Source organism: Ochotona princeps, chromosome X, assembly GCF_030435755.1.
Source record: "Ochotona princeps isolate mOchPri1 chromosome X, mOchPri1.hap1, whole genome shotgun sequence".
Taxonomy (NCBI): Eukaryota; Metazoa; Chordata; class Mammalia; order Lagomorpha; family Ochotonidae; genus Ochotona; species Ochotona princeps.
Genome location: NC_080865.1, coordinates 74,294,599 through 74,310,927, shown reverse-complemented (window position 1 = coordinate 74,310,927; position 16,329 = coordinate 74,294,599). Strand labels below are relative to the sequence as shown.

The 16,329-nt window shown below is 37.0% G+C and overlaps 1 protein-coding gene across 2 annotated transcripts in view; it reads right to left on the bottom strand.

Annotated features, from left to right (window-relative positions):
- The window catches only part of PAK3 (p21 (RAC1) activated kinase 3), a 276,680-nt gene that overhangs the window by 58,743 nt on the left and 201,608 nt on the right, over positions 1 to 16,329 (bottom strand). For both annotated transcript variants that reach the window (XM_058658938.1, XM_004590198.2), the window contains 2 exons: positions 13,716 to 13,869; positions 11,609 to 11,646 (listed from right to left, as the gene is read on the bottom strand). In XM_058658938.1, coding sequence (XP_058514921.1) covers positions 11,609 to 11,646; positions 13,716 to 13,869 — 192 coding nt within the window. The remainder of the gene's footprint in view (positions 1 to 11,608; positions 11,647 to 13,715; positions 13,870 to 16,329) is intronic.

The window sequence follows — 16,329 nt, the reverse complement described above, 5'->3', positions numbered from 1 at the left end:
AAAAAAGAAATACCTAAGCAGGAAAGAAGGAATAGGAGGCAATGTTTTTTATAAGGGAGGAGAACCAGGAACTGCTCACATCCAGAGACACATTGAGCTTGTCGCATAAGGACCCTGCAATCTAATATATTCTGTTTACTTTTTAGTTGTTGCTGAGGTAAAAAAAAAAACGAGGTTTTTACTTAATATTTTAAAACTCAATTTTCAAAAAGCAGTGAATATGTTAAAAATCAAATCAATTGCTGGTAAAACTTTGAATCTGTACTGTGTAGACTATCCATTTATTGATTGATTGTCAATTTGAGAAAAACCACTTTCTGCCTAAAGACCAAAACATGCCCACATGCACGTGCAAATGGTGTTAATATCCCTCTGCAAATACTAACAATAAGCAAATAATTCCCTACTCAGCCCTCTGGAAAAGAGCTCTCAGACAGTAATAGACATGATGGTCTAAGGAATACTCATCTACATAAATAATTGCACAGTATTAACTAATACATATATGGTGATTCACAGCATTTTATAAAGTAAAATAATACCACCATCGACAATAATGACAAGGACCACAGAACCTAGCGCCAGTTCTTAATCATCCATGTTACTGCAATAGTCAAAAAGGTTCCAAAGTTGGATTTTGGAAGAACTATGCTCATGAATTTTATTTATTTATTTATTTAGCTTCTTTTTATTATTACCATTTTACGATACAGTCCCATAGGCCCTGGCATTTCCCTTAGCCCCTCCCCAATTCCCTAGTCCCTCACTGAGTTCCGCTATATCATTACTATATTATAGTTCTTCATACACAGTCATATGTCCCTTATTGTAGGCATGGACAATGGCGGAGGGTCCAGCATCCTATTGTCAATATATACTTAACAGTTTCATTGTAAGTCCATCTTTGTCTGGAAGTAGAGATGCATGCTACATTGTATCCTCACATCTGGATATGAGAGTCTCCACTACACAGTTACTATACATCCCCTTAAATGAAAAGTCACAATACAAAATCAACAATAGGAAGAAAAATAGAAATTTACAATGCCATGAAGTTAAATAACATGCTACTGGATATGAGAGTCTGCACTACACAGGTACTATACATCCCCTTAAATGAAAAGTCACAATACAAAATCAACAATAGGAAGAAAAACAGAAATTTACAATGCCATGAAGTTAGATAACATGCTACTGAATGACTAATGTGTCATTATTGAAGAAATGAAAAAGAAAATCAAGAACCTTCTTGAAGAAAATGATGCTTCTCTATGATCTATGAGTCATTGAAGAATTTGATCAGAAGAAAGTGTTTTGAAGAGATGAAGCAAACAACAACAACAACAACAACAAAAACAACCAAAAATCAAAATCTGTGAGACACAGTTTCCACTGATCTTTGTTGGTGAAATGTGTCTACTGTAGGCAACAAACAGATGGGTTTTGTTTTTTAATCCAATGTACTAATCCATGATGTTTGATTTGAGAGTTTAAGCCATTTACATTCAGGGTTAATATGAATGGTCCTGTCATTTTAGCAGTGGGTTGTTCATTGATTTAGTCTTCTGTTGTTATTTTACTGGGATGTTCTTCACATTTGCCTTTGGTTTTGGTGGGTGCTATTCCTTTTCTCTGTCAAGAGAACATCATTTGTAGGGCAGGTTTGGAAGAGGCATATTCTTTTAACTTTTCTTTACTGTGGAAGAATATTATTTCATTTTCAAAGACAGAGGAAAGTTTTGCTGGATACGTTATACTGGGTCAACAAATTTTTGCTTTTAGAATCTGGAATATGTTGCTCCATTCTCTTTTGTCCTGTAGAGTTTCCTGTGAGAGGTTTCCTGTGAGTTTAACTGGCATTCCTTTATATGTCCCTTGATTTTTTTCACGTGCACATTTAAGGATCTTTTCCTTATGTTTGATTGAAGAGAGCTTGATTATCATGTGTCTTGGTGAAGATCACTTTTGATCAACCCTGTTGGGAGTCCTGTGCCCCTTCTGGATGTTTTTTTTTCCCAATTCTTTATGTTAGGGAAAATTTCCCTTATTATTCCTTGAATATAAGTTTAAACCCAGCTTCTCTTTCTGCACCTTCTGCAACTCAAATAACTCTTATGTTTGGCTTTTTAATAGTGTCTTTCAATTCTTGAATACTTTGGCCTGACCTAGCTCTGCTTCCAGCTTTTTGTTTGTTTCCCCCTGGTGAGAGGAAATATCTTCTAATTTTGGGATTTTTTCTTCTGCCTCCTTAATTCTATTTTGAAGACTCTCTACTATACTTTTAATTTGCTCCACTGTATACTTCATTTCTAATACATCAGCTTTCATTTGATGCATTTCCAGTGTGACATATTGCTTAAAATGCCTGCTTTACGTGCTTCTCATTGTTGATAAGAAGTTTTATAACACGAGTTTTGAATTCTGTACCCCCTATTTTCTTGATGTCTTCCTTAGTGAACTTTGAGGTTGGCAAAGCATTTTGCTCCTTTGCAGGGGAGTTTTCAGTAACATTCATTGTGCCTCTGTCTCTTCTTTTGCTCTTGGTCATTGTACTTCTGCTTATCAGATTCTTCTTTTTGAGCCAGGTTTCTAAGCTGTGTCACCCACAGGTCTACAGTTAGATTTTATTTATTGCAGTTGGTACACGGCTCCTTATTTGCAGTCACTTGTGCCACTCCCTCCAGTGAGTTCCAGGTCTGGGTTCTTATGTTAGATTTCCACCACAGTTTGTGTATCCCCAGCTCCTGGCTCACCGTCTCCACCTCCTGTGATACTGCGCTGAGGCTACACCATTGTCTGTACAACCTCTCTCACTTCCAGTTGGAGTGGATCCCAGCATTACGGAGACACAAGGTGTCCTATATAGCGAGGTTGTTGGTGGTGCTGGTCTTGCTGGAACCTATTGGCCATTAGGTCTGAGGGCCACATGGACCTATTTTGACCCCTACAATGACATAGTTGATATTATTTTCCTGTGGGACCAGCATAATGCACTGAGGTTAGTGAGTTCTCGCCAAGCTCAGCACATGCACAGCTCACTGTTTTACCTGCAGTCTCAAATTCTTTGCCACACTGTAAGAAATGGTTCCTGATGTGCCACTACTAGAGTTCTTGATCTGCTGGCTGTCAGGTCTGAGGGTTATCCAGACCTGTCTTGGGTGCAACTTGTCGGATGCTACATTGTTGCAGTTCACTGAGCCAGAAATGAGTTTACTCCCAGCTCAGTGCATGTGCAGTACTATCCACAGTCCTTGCCTCCTTAAACAAAACGGCACCCAAATCAGCTCTAGGGGGTGGACTTGGTTGTGACATCCACCCTGTTCCCGCATAGCCTGTCTGGAACTCGCTGCTCTGTCTCTGCTTCTGATCAAATCAAACAGACCAGCAGGACAGGCAGTTTTATGTCTGGGTTCACCTCCTGAGCTCTTGGTGAAAGTCCCTTCCCACCTTGTTGCTGGTGTAGTTTTGGCTGTTGGTGGAGTTCAGATCACCGTTGGCTGAATGCCGCTGGAATATCACTCACTGCAACACCACACCGTTGTTTTCGCTGCTTTCCTGTGTCTTTCCATCTCCAGATACCCCTCTGCTGTTGTTCTGTCCTCTCTTATTTCCTGGAATGTGCCCTTTCTGTTTCACACTGGCTAACATTTCTCTGTTTAAACATGTTCTTACCCTATTCCGCCATCTTGATTCTCTGGCCATCAATTTTAAAGTGTGGTTCCCAGATCAACATCATCAAGGAACTTGTTAGAAACATAATTTCTCAGGCACCATTCAGATGTAAGAGTCAGAAACTCTGGAAAAGGGATCCAGCAATCTATATAATAAATAGCAAGCTTCCCAGGTGATCATGATGTATGTTCAACTGCAACAATTATTCCCTACGGTATAAATGTACACTGTCCAAGATGGTAGCCAGTACCCAGATGAGGTGTTGGAATGCTTAAAATATGGCTTGTCTGAATTGAAATGAATATAAATGTAAACTACAGCCCATATACTGCATCCTTTTCAAAAATCTATTTATACAATCTATTTGAAGGAGAGAGAGAGAGAGAGAGAGAGAGAGAGAGAGAGAGAGAGAGAGAATTTCTTCGGGTTCATTCTCCAAATGCCTGCAACCAGGGCCAGCCATGCCGAAGCCAGGAGTCCAGAAGGCATCCCAGATCTCCCATGTGGGTAGTGGGGAGTGAATGACTTGAGACCCATCATCTGCTGTCTCCTAGGATATTAGGAAGTCAGGATTGCAACCCACCTATTCAGATATGAGATGTAGATTCCAATGGGCAGTTTAATCATTGTGCCAAATACCCACCCTGAGAAACAATATCGTTAATATAGAAAAATTGTAAAATATCTCATTAGTGCTTTTACTGATTATGTATTGAAATAGTATTTTGAATTATATAGGCTTAAATTAATTATGAAAATTAATTTATCTTATTTCACTTTACATTTTATTGTGATTACCAGAAAATTTTAAATTACACATATGGTTTGTATTTTATTTCTGCTGGATAATACTATTATAATTGGTTTTCATTATTTTTGCTTTGTTTCTTGTGATTTATTAACTTTTGTATTCAATCAGGTATAATGGCCCAAGGTGTTCTTAACAGATATTTTCACTCCTTGAGGACAAAGCTTCTTATCAGTTATATGGAGCCTAGTAATAGATTATTATATCAAATGATCACAGTGTAAGATAGGATTTTATTTCATATTTAAATTAATTTTATCTGAGAGGCAGGGGAATGGCGGGAAAACAGAGAGAAAGAGATATACACAAAAAGAGAGTATTTCCATCCAGAAATTCCTGCAACATTTTAGACTCAGCTGAGTTGAAGTTGGAAACTCAATCCAGGATTCCCCCAAGGGTGGCAGGGACCCAACCACTTGAGTCACTCTGGGTGCCCACAAGCAAGAACCTGGAACTGGAAGTAGAGCTGCCTCCAGAGGTATTCATTAGTAGGAAACTTGAATTGGGAGTAAAGCCAAGACCTGAATTCAGGCATTGGATACCAGCTATTGGACAGCAGTGTCCCAAATGGTATCTTAAACACTAGGCCAAGCATCTGTTCTCTGATGCATGTTTTCTACAAACATATATTAATATGTGGTGGAACCTTGAGGTATAATCGTAGGAGCCAGAAAGATTTATTTACCATACGAAGCAAGATCATCTTTAAAGTTTTTTTTTTAAAAATTTCATTTTCCTGAAATAGATGCCAAGTGGTTTACATATTGAATCTTATGCTTATTGGACAAGAATTTTCTTATTTATTCACCTCACTGACCACATACATTTTTTCCTAATTTAGTTATAATGATTTGACTATTATATTATTATGATTATGTGGGTAGCCACGTATGTTAGTAAAATTTCAGATTAATAGAAACACTTTCTTCTTCTGGAATACTCTTCTTCAGGGTACTTTATAGCGAGGACAGGAAAACATGCCTCTCTGAATGATTAGTATTTGCTTTGATATTATGCTTCAAAACATTTTGCTCTGTCTTCTTTCTACTTGGATCACAACTTGTTCATAAAGGGAAAAACCTGCATAGTAAGCTAAGCACTTTGCTTATGGGACAAGCAGTACAAGTTTATACATTAGGCAGCATGATCCTTGACCAGAAATACTAAGCTTCAGGCCCAGCCCAGTGGCCTAATGGCTAAATCTTTGCCTTGCAACCACTGGGATCCCATATGGACAGCAGTTTGTGTTCCGGCAGCTCCACTTCCCATCCAGTTCCCTGATTCTGGCCTGGGAAAGCAATAGAGGATGGCCCAAAGCCTTTAGACCCCACACCCATGTGCGAGACTAAGAAGAAGCTCCTGGCTCCTGGCTTCGGATGGGCTCAGCTCTGGCCATTGTGGCCATTTGGGAAGTGAACCAGTGGACAGAAGATCTTCCTCTGTCTCTCCCTCTCAGTATATCTGCCTTTCCAATAAGAATAAATAAATCTTTAAAAAAAGAAATACTAAGCTTCATATAGGCCCAGGGAAATGTTTAAGGTTATAAATAAGTTAATCAGGTCCAAAAAGCTACAACACTACAAAATAGAAATTAATTAACATCTAAATAAATATCCATCAAGTGTAAGTTAAAGTACATACAAAATGAACCAAGGTCTATTCTACATGGCCCTACACTTGGTCTGGTATGAAAGTGATCTGTGTGCCTTCTGGCCAAGGGGTAACCTTGAATGTCTTAAGATTTGACATTTCACTAGATAACACCTGCTAACCAAATTTTACTGGCCATTACTTACTATTCTTTAATACCCTTGCTATTATAAACTCAAATAAAATTCAATCTCCTTCTCAAAGGATAGACTTTTAGGACTAATAAAGATAATCTATAGAGGAGAGAGATGTATTTCTGCTTACTTGGATTAAATACTATCCTGCCATGCTTGGTTAGCTGGAAGGTTGGAAAGAATGTGTGACTTTCATTGGACAATATGCTTCAGATTACTATTGGGCCAGGGAGCATTGGCTTTCAAGAAATACACATAGATCACCTGTTGTCCTAAATTAACATAATTTCCTGACTTTGTGTTAAAAAGTTCTGAGAACATATTTTGCTTATTCTCCTGCATGGAAGACCCGGAACAATCTCCTGCCTCCTGGCTTCAGATCAGCTCAACTCCGGCCTTCGCAGCCAATTGGGGAGTGAATCAGCAGGCGAAAGATCTTCCTCTCTATCTCTCCTCCTCTCTGTATATCTGAATTTCCAATAAAAACAAATAAATCTCAAAAAAACAGAAATGCCTGCTTGCTGCAAATACAGCATCATGTCAAATCCACTTTCGAAGGCACAGCTAAGTTTCTGTCATCATACTTCTATTTCTTATTGATGCAAATTTGAAAAAATTTGATGAAAATTTGCTAGATCAATAAATTTTTCTAGTGGTCTTCTCAGGAGTTATGACTCAATGTTTCCACATTCTTCTACACTGAGAATTACTGTTAAGTCTAGTACTTTTAAACTTTAAAAAAAGGATGGAAAACAATTGAGGAATATTTTTAATGAATGCAAGACATTTTTATGCTCTTATTATGCCACACTTTTGGGTATATGATTTAGTTCTTTAGCCTGAGTTGAATCTTAATTCTTAAAATTCTGACGGGCTTGGCCTCCTTCCCCAGAAAAACACATGAAGACACATGCTTTTGTGTATAATTTCAAGGACTCACACATCTTCCAAAGTCATCCATGAACTCCAAGTTATCAACCCTACTTAAATTAAGCAAAAGCAGCAGCTAGAAGAACCAACTTTAGGAAATATTCCTTTTTGAACTGAAGTCATACAGGTAAAAAAAAATTAGAAGTAAGAAATTAGAAGACTTTAGATAATATACAATGTGGTTTGGTGGTCACTTCTGTTATTTACTTAAAATACAGCTTTCAGAGTTCCATTATAGTCCTAGTTTGGGAGTAGATCTCTAGAATTCACAGTTTAACAGAATCCTCAGGTAATTATGACACATTCTAAATAAAAGGGGGAAATAAACCAGCATTGCAAATAAAAAAGAGCAATCTAACAATTATACACCCAGTTTCTTTAGGCATGAATCATGGCATATTAAAATTACTGTTATTTCCTTCTATTTGGAATATTATCTCAAGTTTCTATATCATAATTTCATCATGAACAGTGCACTACAAATACTTAATTGGAACATTTGACCTCAAATTGAAGAGTAAGTCCTTATAGAGTATTTGAAATTTAATACACTAATATCAAAGAACTTACTACATGTAAGCCATAAAGTATATGTCATATGATGATTGGGGATGTTGCTACATGCAATAATAATCAAATAACCATCAGTTTAAAAATATTTATAGAATACAGCCTGGCTTCCATTTTCATCATTATCCAGGCTACTTTCATTTCACCTATGCCTATATATGGAAATCTTATCTGTAGAAGAGCCAGATCTACAAGAAGTATTCATAAAATAAAAATGAATGTGCAGTGTGAGGTATACTATCCATCATAAGGAAATCACAAGGTAAACCTCTCTACGATTAAGCAACTGAGTTCCAGTGAAGTAATTTAAACTGAATTTAACAGTGAAATACAGCTCATTCAGTTGATAGAAACCTCAGCTTAGTTAAGCAGTTTAATTGATTATCTCCACTTGGAAGTGCTACCAGCCCTTGCAACTGAAGCTGTAAAATAAAACTTTGCATATTCTCACAAACACCTGCTGCTCCTGAGATGGCAGCCTCATTTTACCCACGCAAGTATTTTAGGCCTGCAGTTCCCTTCGACTTCAACCTTTCTTCCAACACCCCATTATTAATCTCAACATCTGTAGAAATTGAACCTAATCTCCAGTCCAGTAGCCTCACTTCAAGCCCTCATTACCTGTGTCTGCCTGGGATGACTGAAATATTCCCCAAACCAGTTCTTCCTTCCTCTAGTCTCACCTTGTGTCCTTAACTCCTTCTAGGTATTTGCTATCAGATTATGCTTCTGAAAGCATATGTTAATAGTCAGCTAAATCTCCTGCTCTGAAACACTTGAAGGACTTCTCATTGCACAAAGGGAAAAAGCCAAATTCCCTAGAATGCTGTTTAAAGATTTCTATGATTTGTCCCCAACTTAACTTTCCAGGCTTCAACTTCTAAAATTTCCTTTCTTGTATCCCAGTATTTATTTAAATACAAATCTCTTGTTCCTTTGCTTTCCCCATCAATGCGTCCTTGCTTATGCTTTCTCTTTTGCTTAGAATGCTCTTATATATCTTCACAAACCTCACCTGATCTTCAAGATAAAGCTCAAATGTCACCTTGTATACCAAGTGTTCTCTAACACAACCTTCAATAAATATATGGCAAGTATATATTTGATAGTGGACAGTAGGCCTAAGCTCTTGGAGACAGTGCTTGCTTTCTCCTACCCATGATGCTGCCCAGCTAAAGGCAATCTCTTCTCTGAACCCACATAAAAAATGGGCATAACATTATTCACATTGTACTGGGCTTCTTTATATTCTTCCTTACTTTCCCCTTATAATCTGAGCTCCACAATTTCTGGAGCTTCAAATGCAGTTCTGGTTGCTTAATTTCCACATAGTGATGCCATTTTTTTTCTGAATATTTTGGCCATTAGTTGTATTTACTTTAAATTCTATAAGCAAAACCAATAGAAACAATCTCAAAACAAACAGTTGATATGTTAAAGGAAAATAAAAACTAATCCATAAATCATCCCACCATGCTGGTAATTAAAATAATTGGCATACCTTTAAAAATTCAGACTATTTCTTTGCCAGGATTATAGAAGTGTGATATGAATGAATTATTCAAAAAGAGATAAATTACATATTGATCACAGAATGTTGGCCTTTTTTATCCTCCCTATTACTTCCCTGATTATTTTGTTTTCATTGTGGCCCTGGAAGCCAGCTCGCCAAGGAAGAGGGAAAATGGGAGGTGACAAGTGAGACTGGGAGGACCACATTCTGTTCTGTTTTGGGAAATCCGAGCAAGGCACAAGGCCTTTTCCAAACCTCATGGGTCGAGAGAGGTTTTCCCCTTTTGGCCATCTACAAATAAATGTAATAGCTGTTTACACTTGACAAACCCATAGTATGTGCCAGGTACTACACAAATACAGTATATGTGTGATCACATTTACTATTCACCTAAGCCCTAGAAAGTGTGATCATTGTTTCTATTTAAAGCTGAGGAAAGTAAGACTCAGAGAAGTGCACTTTTCCAAAATCACAGTGTCGTCAGTGGAGGAGTAAGATTTAAATATTTCCAGAGACTTTTATTCTTTTCTTAAATTTTAAAGTAATTACAAAATAAAATTATGTAATTGTGTTATGTAAAACAAGTATAATATAAAATGTACCGTCTAAGCCATTGTTGAGTGTACCTTTCAATACTGGTAGCATATACATTGTGTGCATTCATCACTATCACCAATCTCCAGAACTCTTTTTGACCTTCCCAAATGCAAATTCTTTATCTATTATCCAACTGCTCAGTTCCCCCTCTCAATCCCTAGGTCCTGGCAGCCACTCTGCTTTTTGATTCTATGATAAATTTAGCTCCTACAAGTATTGCATGCAGATGTAATCATACAGTATTTGTCTTCTTATTACTGGTTTATTTCACTTAGCCAAATGTCCTCAAGGTTGTATTTGTCAAAATTTTCTTCCTTTTTCAAGATGAAAAAGATCCCATTGCTTACATATAACCCATTTTGTTTCTCTATGCATATCTATTGATGGACACTTAAGTTGCTTCTATCTTTTGGTTATTGTGAATAATGTTGCCAAGAACATGCATATATAAGCATCTCTTTAAGATCCTGCTTTCAATTCATGGAATAAACCCAGAAGCTGAATAGCTGGACCACAGGGTAAATACATTTTTATATTTTTAGGAATTTTTACAATAACTCAGAACCTTTACTCTTTAGCACTAGTGATATATCATCACACTGACCATCCAGGATGTTAGGCAGGCTCGCATTGGTTCCCTATAAGAAGGAAAAAATTAACTTGTTCAGCCATGACTTTCTGAATAAAAGTTTGGAGATTTGTTAGTTATTTTACCTCTAGGGAAAAAAAGGATTTGAAAACAATTTTTATCAGAATATCACAGCGAAAATCACAGAAATGGAAGCCTTTCCTGAAATAATTTTCTGCCTACTGTGTGTAGATATTCATTCAGGTACTATAGCACTTTCAAAGACCTAGATTACTTATTTTCAAGTCACTTCTCAGCATATTGGACCTAGTCATCTTTCTTCTTCCTCCTCCATTGTATTGGAACAAGTGAAACTAAAAAGTATAGTGCTTCAGCCTTATGCAAATTATTTTTATCTCTCTGAATCTGTTTCCTTGTTTGTAAGACAGGAGGCAAAGGGAAGAGCAACTTAATTTGGTTGTAGGAATTGTTTTGTGAATATGAAAATATTAGTCCTACTGAACATTGTATGTGTACATAAGATAAATGGCTAGGAATCTGATTTTCAAGATCCTATGTGTAAGAAAAATAGAAACATTTGTACACATAAAGCCTTATACATGAATATTTATAGTAGCTTTACTTATAATGGCCCCAAGCTCAAGATATTCTAGAGAGACTTCTGTGGGTGCATAAACAGTAGCACAATCATATCACAGAAGTCTATTCAGCAGCAACAACAAACACACTATTGACACACACAATAACTTCGATGAATCCCAAAAGAATGATCCCAAAAGGTCACATGCTGTATATGACTTCATTTACATGAATTTTCCAGAAAGGCAAACCTATAAAGGTAGGGTAGTGATTGCATATGCCTAGAATAAGGGGTGAATAGGGTTAACTTTAATTAGAGAGGAAGGTTTAATGAGGTGCTAGACATGCTGTAAAACTTGATTGTGATGATGGCAGCACAAGTGTATAAATTTACCAGAATTCATTGAACTATATCCGTAAAATAGGCACTTTTTAAAATCTGTATTATATCTTTAAAGACTATTTTTAAAATAGCATTCTACAACTAAAACTGAATCTGTGCAATTATATACTGCTAGATTAGGAAACACTGAATCTGAGAAATATTTTTTTGATTTTTCACTTACCGAAGGATGCGCTGCTATGTATCCATGGGCACTTTTATCTGAGAAAATGAGAATATGAAGAGATCATCACCATTCTTTCATAAAAACATTTCATTTAGACACTACACTAAACAAACAAGAAAACAGTTGAAAAACTTCATGGCTTGGCTCAAAAGCAAATTCTCTAGTATGTAGTGACAAATGACATGGTTTTCCTTAAAATAGATCATACCATTACACTTCTAACATATTTTTATCAGGTCATCTAATAGACCTCAATAAAAACTCCCAATAAACTCATCTATTTGGAGGAGTGTTAAGATAACTTATTGCTGATTGATACAATCTGTATATTCATAACCAGGATTTAGTCTTCTTTTCTCTCCCTCTCTTATTTTCCTTCCTTCCTTTCATCCTCCCTATCTTATTAGTCAGTATCAACGCTCGAGCATTCAAAAAGCTATGTTGAGTTTCACTCTGCACAGTACAGCGAAAAAATTCAACTATTGTTCAGTTCTAACAGTTGCCAGGATCTAAGTTGTTTGGAAAACTTAGCACAGAAAAATAAAAATGTGAAACGGTAGTGGCTACTTGTAGTTGATAATCTGAAAGTCAAAAATGGTTATACTGAAATTACTTAATATATTCACAGTTCTGGTGGCCTATGTATCTAACACAGAGCATAACTTTTGATTTCCTCATATTAAATAGTAATTGATATATCATCAGGAACTCACAGACATTTTAGGGCTTGCGGAAGACATTTTAGGATTGTGATGTTGGAGGACTGCCATTAAGCAACCTTTCCAATTTCATAGGTCCCGCTTAAAATTTAAATTCCTCCTTGCCTTCAAATTTGGCCTTTGATATTTGGTATGGCCAAGTTAGATTCTCTTCCCCTTCCTTGTGTACCCTGGCACCATTCTGAAGGAGACGTCATGCTGGATCCATAATTAAGTCAATGACAAGAGGTGGATGCTCTTTATAGCTAAGGTAATAATGATAGTATTTCATTTTCTTTAGATGTGAAGTAAATTATCCTAGAGAGAAAATCCAAATCATCTTTCCTAAAATGTAAAAGTGTAACCATTATGCTTAGTGAAGAAAGCCAGTCGCCAAAAGGCAAATACTACTTTCCCCTGATCTATGGTTACAAATACACAGAGTACAAAAAAATGTAATCTGTGTGAGATAGATATTTCGGGATTTGGTTACTGTTCACAGCCTTTGTGCTCTTGAGGAATAGTAGGCTTTTTTTTTTTTCAATGTCCTACTCACTGTGTGTTGATATCTTTACCTAATGGAGTGTTAGCCTGTGAGTGTGAAGTAAAATGAAAGTATGTTATTAAAAAAATTTTTTTAAAGAAATAAGGAAAGAGAAGGGTGGGTGGAGAACATGGACAGGAGGGAAAGTAGCTTGTGTTTGAAATTATCACTATGCTCTAAATCCGAATCGTGAAATATGGGAAATTCGGTCACTTTATATAAATAAAATGTTATAAAAATTTAAAAAGAAACTGAGGGATAATATAAGATGGCATATGTTTTTCACTTGGTTGTAGTGCAAATTTAAGCATCAGAAGCCTAGGAGAGCTAGGTCTACAACCTAGCAGATGAAGACAAGATTTGGCAGCAGCCTATTTCCATTTGTATAAATAGCAAGGCATCATTTCTTTTCTTTCTGATTTGGAGATCTGATCACAAAAACTCGATAATCACAAAACCTGTGCTGTGTCATCCTAGTGTAAGCCAATGAGTCTAAGCATTAACATAAATTTCAAGACTATAATTTGAGCCACAGACCCTTTATGAATATATTATAGGGCCTGATTCTTAGTGACTGCTTTGATGCCAAAACACACACACACACACACACACACACGACTGTAATTACTGATTCAAGCTAATGGCTACTCTTCACTGGACTGTTTCGCTATTTTTGTTTTAAACATTCAAGTATACATATCTCCTGACATCAATCTCAATCTTCTGGTTTATTTCTGCTGAATCATTAGGAAAAGGTGCTGGAACTCACTTTAAGTGTTCTACAGACATCCTATTCCAATCATGAAGCTCTGCTATTAGGATTACTGTACAGTGTCACCTTTTGATGCAATAGCCTTCTTACCTCCTGATGTAAAGCTCATGTATTTCTGATTATTGACTGTTTCTTTGGAATCATAGAATTTGAGTACATCTAGAACAGCTTGTGGGTTCTTCTTCTGTTCCAGTTTTGTTATGTTGGAAGTTTGCAGTAATCGTGCCCATTGCTCAGGAATTCCCTGTGGACAACCAAAGGGAAAGAATGGCAGCTTAGAACATTCAGCAGCCACATTTTTACCTTCCAGTAAAGTTCTTCACCAAGAAGCCCATGCTACCTGTAGGATTACACTTGGGAAACTGAAGTTACATTCTAGATTCAAAGTTAGTAACTTAATGCAATCATTCTCTTCTCTAATTAAAACACATAGGTAAAACTAGGATTCAAATTAAAAAGGGTGGGTGGGAGTATGACCGTGATAGAAAAAAAAAAGCACATGAAAATCACCTCCATATTGACTCTGCTCATCCATGAAATGATGTTTACAGCTTAGCTTATTTTTTTCTGGTGACTCAGGGCAGACATAGCAAGACTTCTCTAAATTTGTGCACAGCATAGTATAGTGCAGATCAATGGGTTTTACATGGCTAGAACAAAATACACTCTTTCTGGGCATGTTATAATTAGAATAACTTTTAGAAAGAAATGAAAGCCTCACCTTTGGTAATTTTTTTGAATCTAGAGCTTTAATGGAAATAAAGGAGGACTGGGAAGAGACACAAATAAAATTGTGGAGGAGCACTCAGCACGGAGATGCTGTCGTGACATTAATGCTGCCTTAGGTGTTTTCCTTGCAGCTTTCTCCGGGGCATGCGCTCCTTCTCCTCTCCTCCCTCCAACCCTTCCTCCCCGCTTTATTGGTTGGCCACATAGAACCTGGGGACTATAAAAGCCATTCCAAAGCCTCGTGAGAATTTGCAATAATCTGAAGCATTTAGAGCACAGAGGGATGTGTATTTGGAAATCTAACCAAACAGAATTACGTAACATTACATAGAGAGGTTAGCTTCACATTGAGTATTCAACGTTCTTTCCTACATGTTCAGCCTAAAGATGTCCCCATTTCATAATTATCCAACCTCCAAGGGTAACTTGGAGAAAGAAACAAGACACACTTTTTATGAAATGTGTCCAACACAATTTTATGTGGCTTTGTCCTATGAAGTCTCGGCAAAACAATGTGTGACGTGGGCCTCCAGAGTTTGGGAATGACAACAAAAAAGTGAGATAAGCCAAGCAACAATTCTACTGCACACACATGAACCTGCTGCTGCAGTGCTATGACATCTCAAAGAAGCACTTTGATGCAAGCTTCTTTTGGGCCTGTGACGCACCTCTGGGAGCTTCCCTGGGCACATCTGTGAGCCATAGAGATCTGGCTGTAATGGACGTAAATAAAGAAAGAAAAGAAAGTTAAAACAGAATGTGGGACAACTTAGAAGGTGGGAGGAAATGAAACCAATGGGTCTGAATGGGGGGAGGGGGTATTCCCTTCTAAAGTGGGGCAGTCATGAAAATAGGGAGGTATTAACTTAATCAGGGACAGGACAGGCTACAGGACAACAGATTTAGGAGGACAGAGAAAACGACAATGCTCCAAAGTTTGGATGTATAATTCCACCTTTGGTCAGATGCTTCCTCCAGAGATATGCAATAAGGATTATCATAATAGGCAGAAGTATGACTTTGGAGGAAGGAAGGATGGCATCATGAAAAGCCTCAACAACAATTTGTAAGTTGTTTTTATAACTGGGTGATCACAGGTAGCCAATGGCCATGTGATGAACTTACAAATTTCAGTTCCCAATTCTGGTTAACCAATTTCATTTTCACATTGGAAGTGGCTATGTGGCTAAAATTCAAAGGACGGCTATTTGGCAATGATAAATTTTTGTTCTTATTCATATGATTCATCTATTCTTTGTAGTTAAAGTCATGGCTGGATTACAGAAAACTAGGTAAGGACATTCCCACACAGCCAGACTATGTTCAAGTTTCTCAGACATTCATATTAGGGAAAGGGAAACCGTTTCATTTCAAACCATACATGAATAATTTCCATTTAAATGTTGCAGTTCCCAAGTCCCACTTCCCACAAAATATGATCACATATTAGGCAACAGATTTGTCTAAAGAAATATACCTCAAATACTACAGAAACATGCTTTTACCCAACTGGTTTGATTTGGGATATACGTCCTTGATTCCTGGCATTTGAGGTTACTCCAAGCACAGTAGAACGACACTTTTACATGCATTCATCACGCAGTTTGATGCTAAAGCCTTAAGCCAAAAATTTGAACTCAGGAGCCCATGCATGATCCCAGTTCTGATTCTAAGTGCAATTAATAGCATTTGGTTAATACTGTAATGGCCAAAGGAGTTATTAAGTGTTACAAATTCAGGTAAGCATTGCACATAACCACTAAAGCAGACTTCACTGGCATGTTAATTATCATAACCATTGGACCTTTTGCTTTTGTTATACATTTTCTTGGCAGTTCTAAACTTTTGTGATACACAGTAGTACAATCACTAGACAGCAGTAAATTATGCGGCCAATTACAAAAGACACTTCAGACAACTATACTTACCATATGACTACACTGTCAATATAATTTCTTCTTTTCTAAGTCCAGAC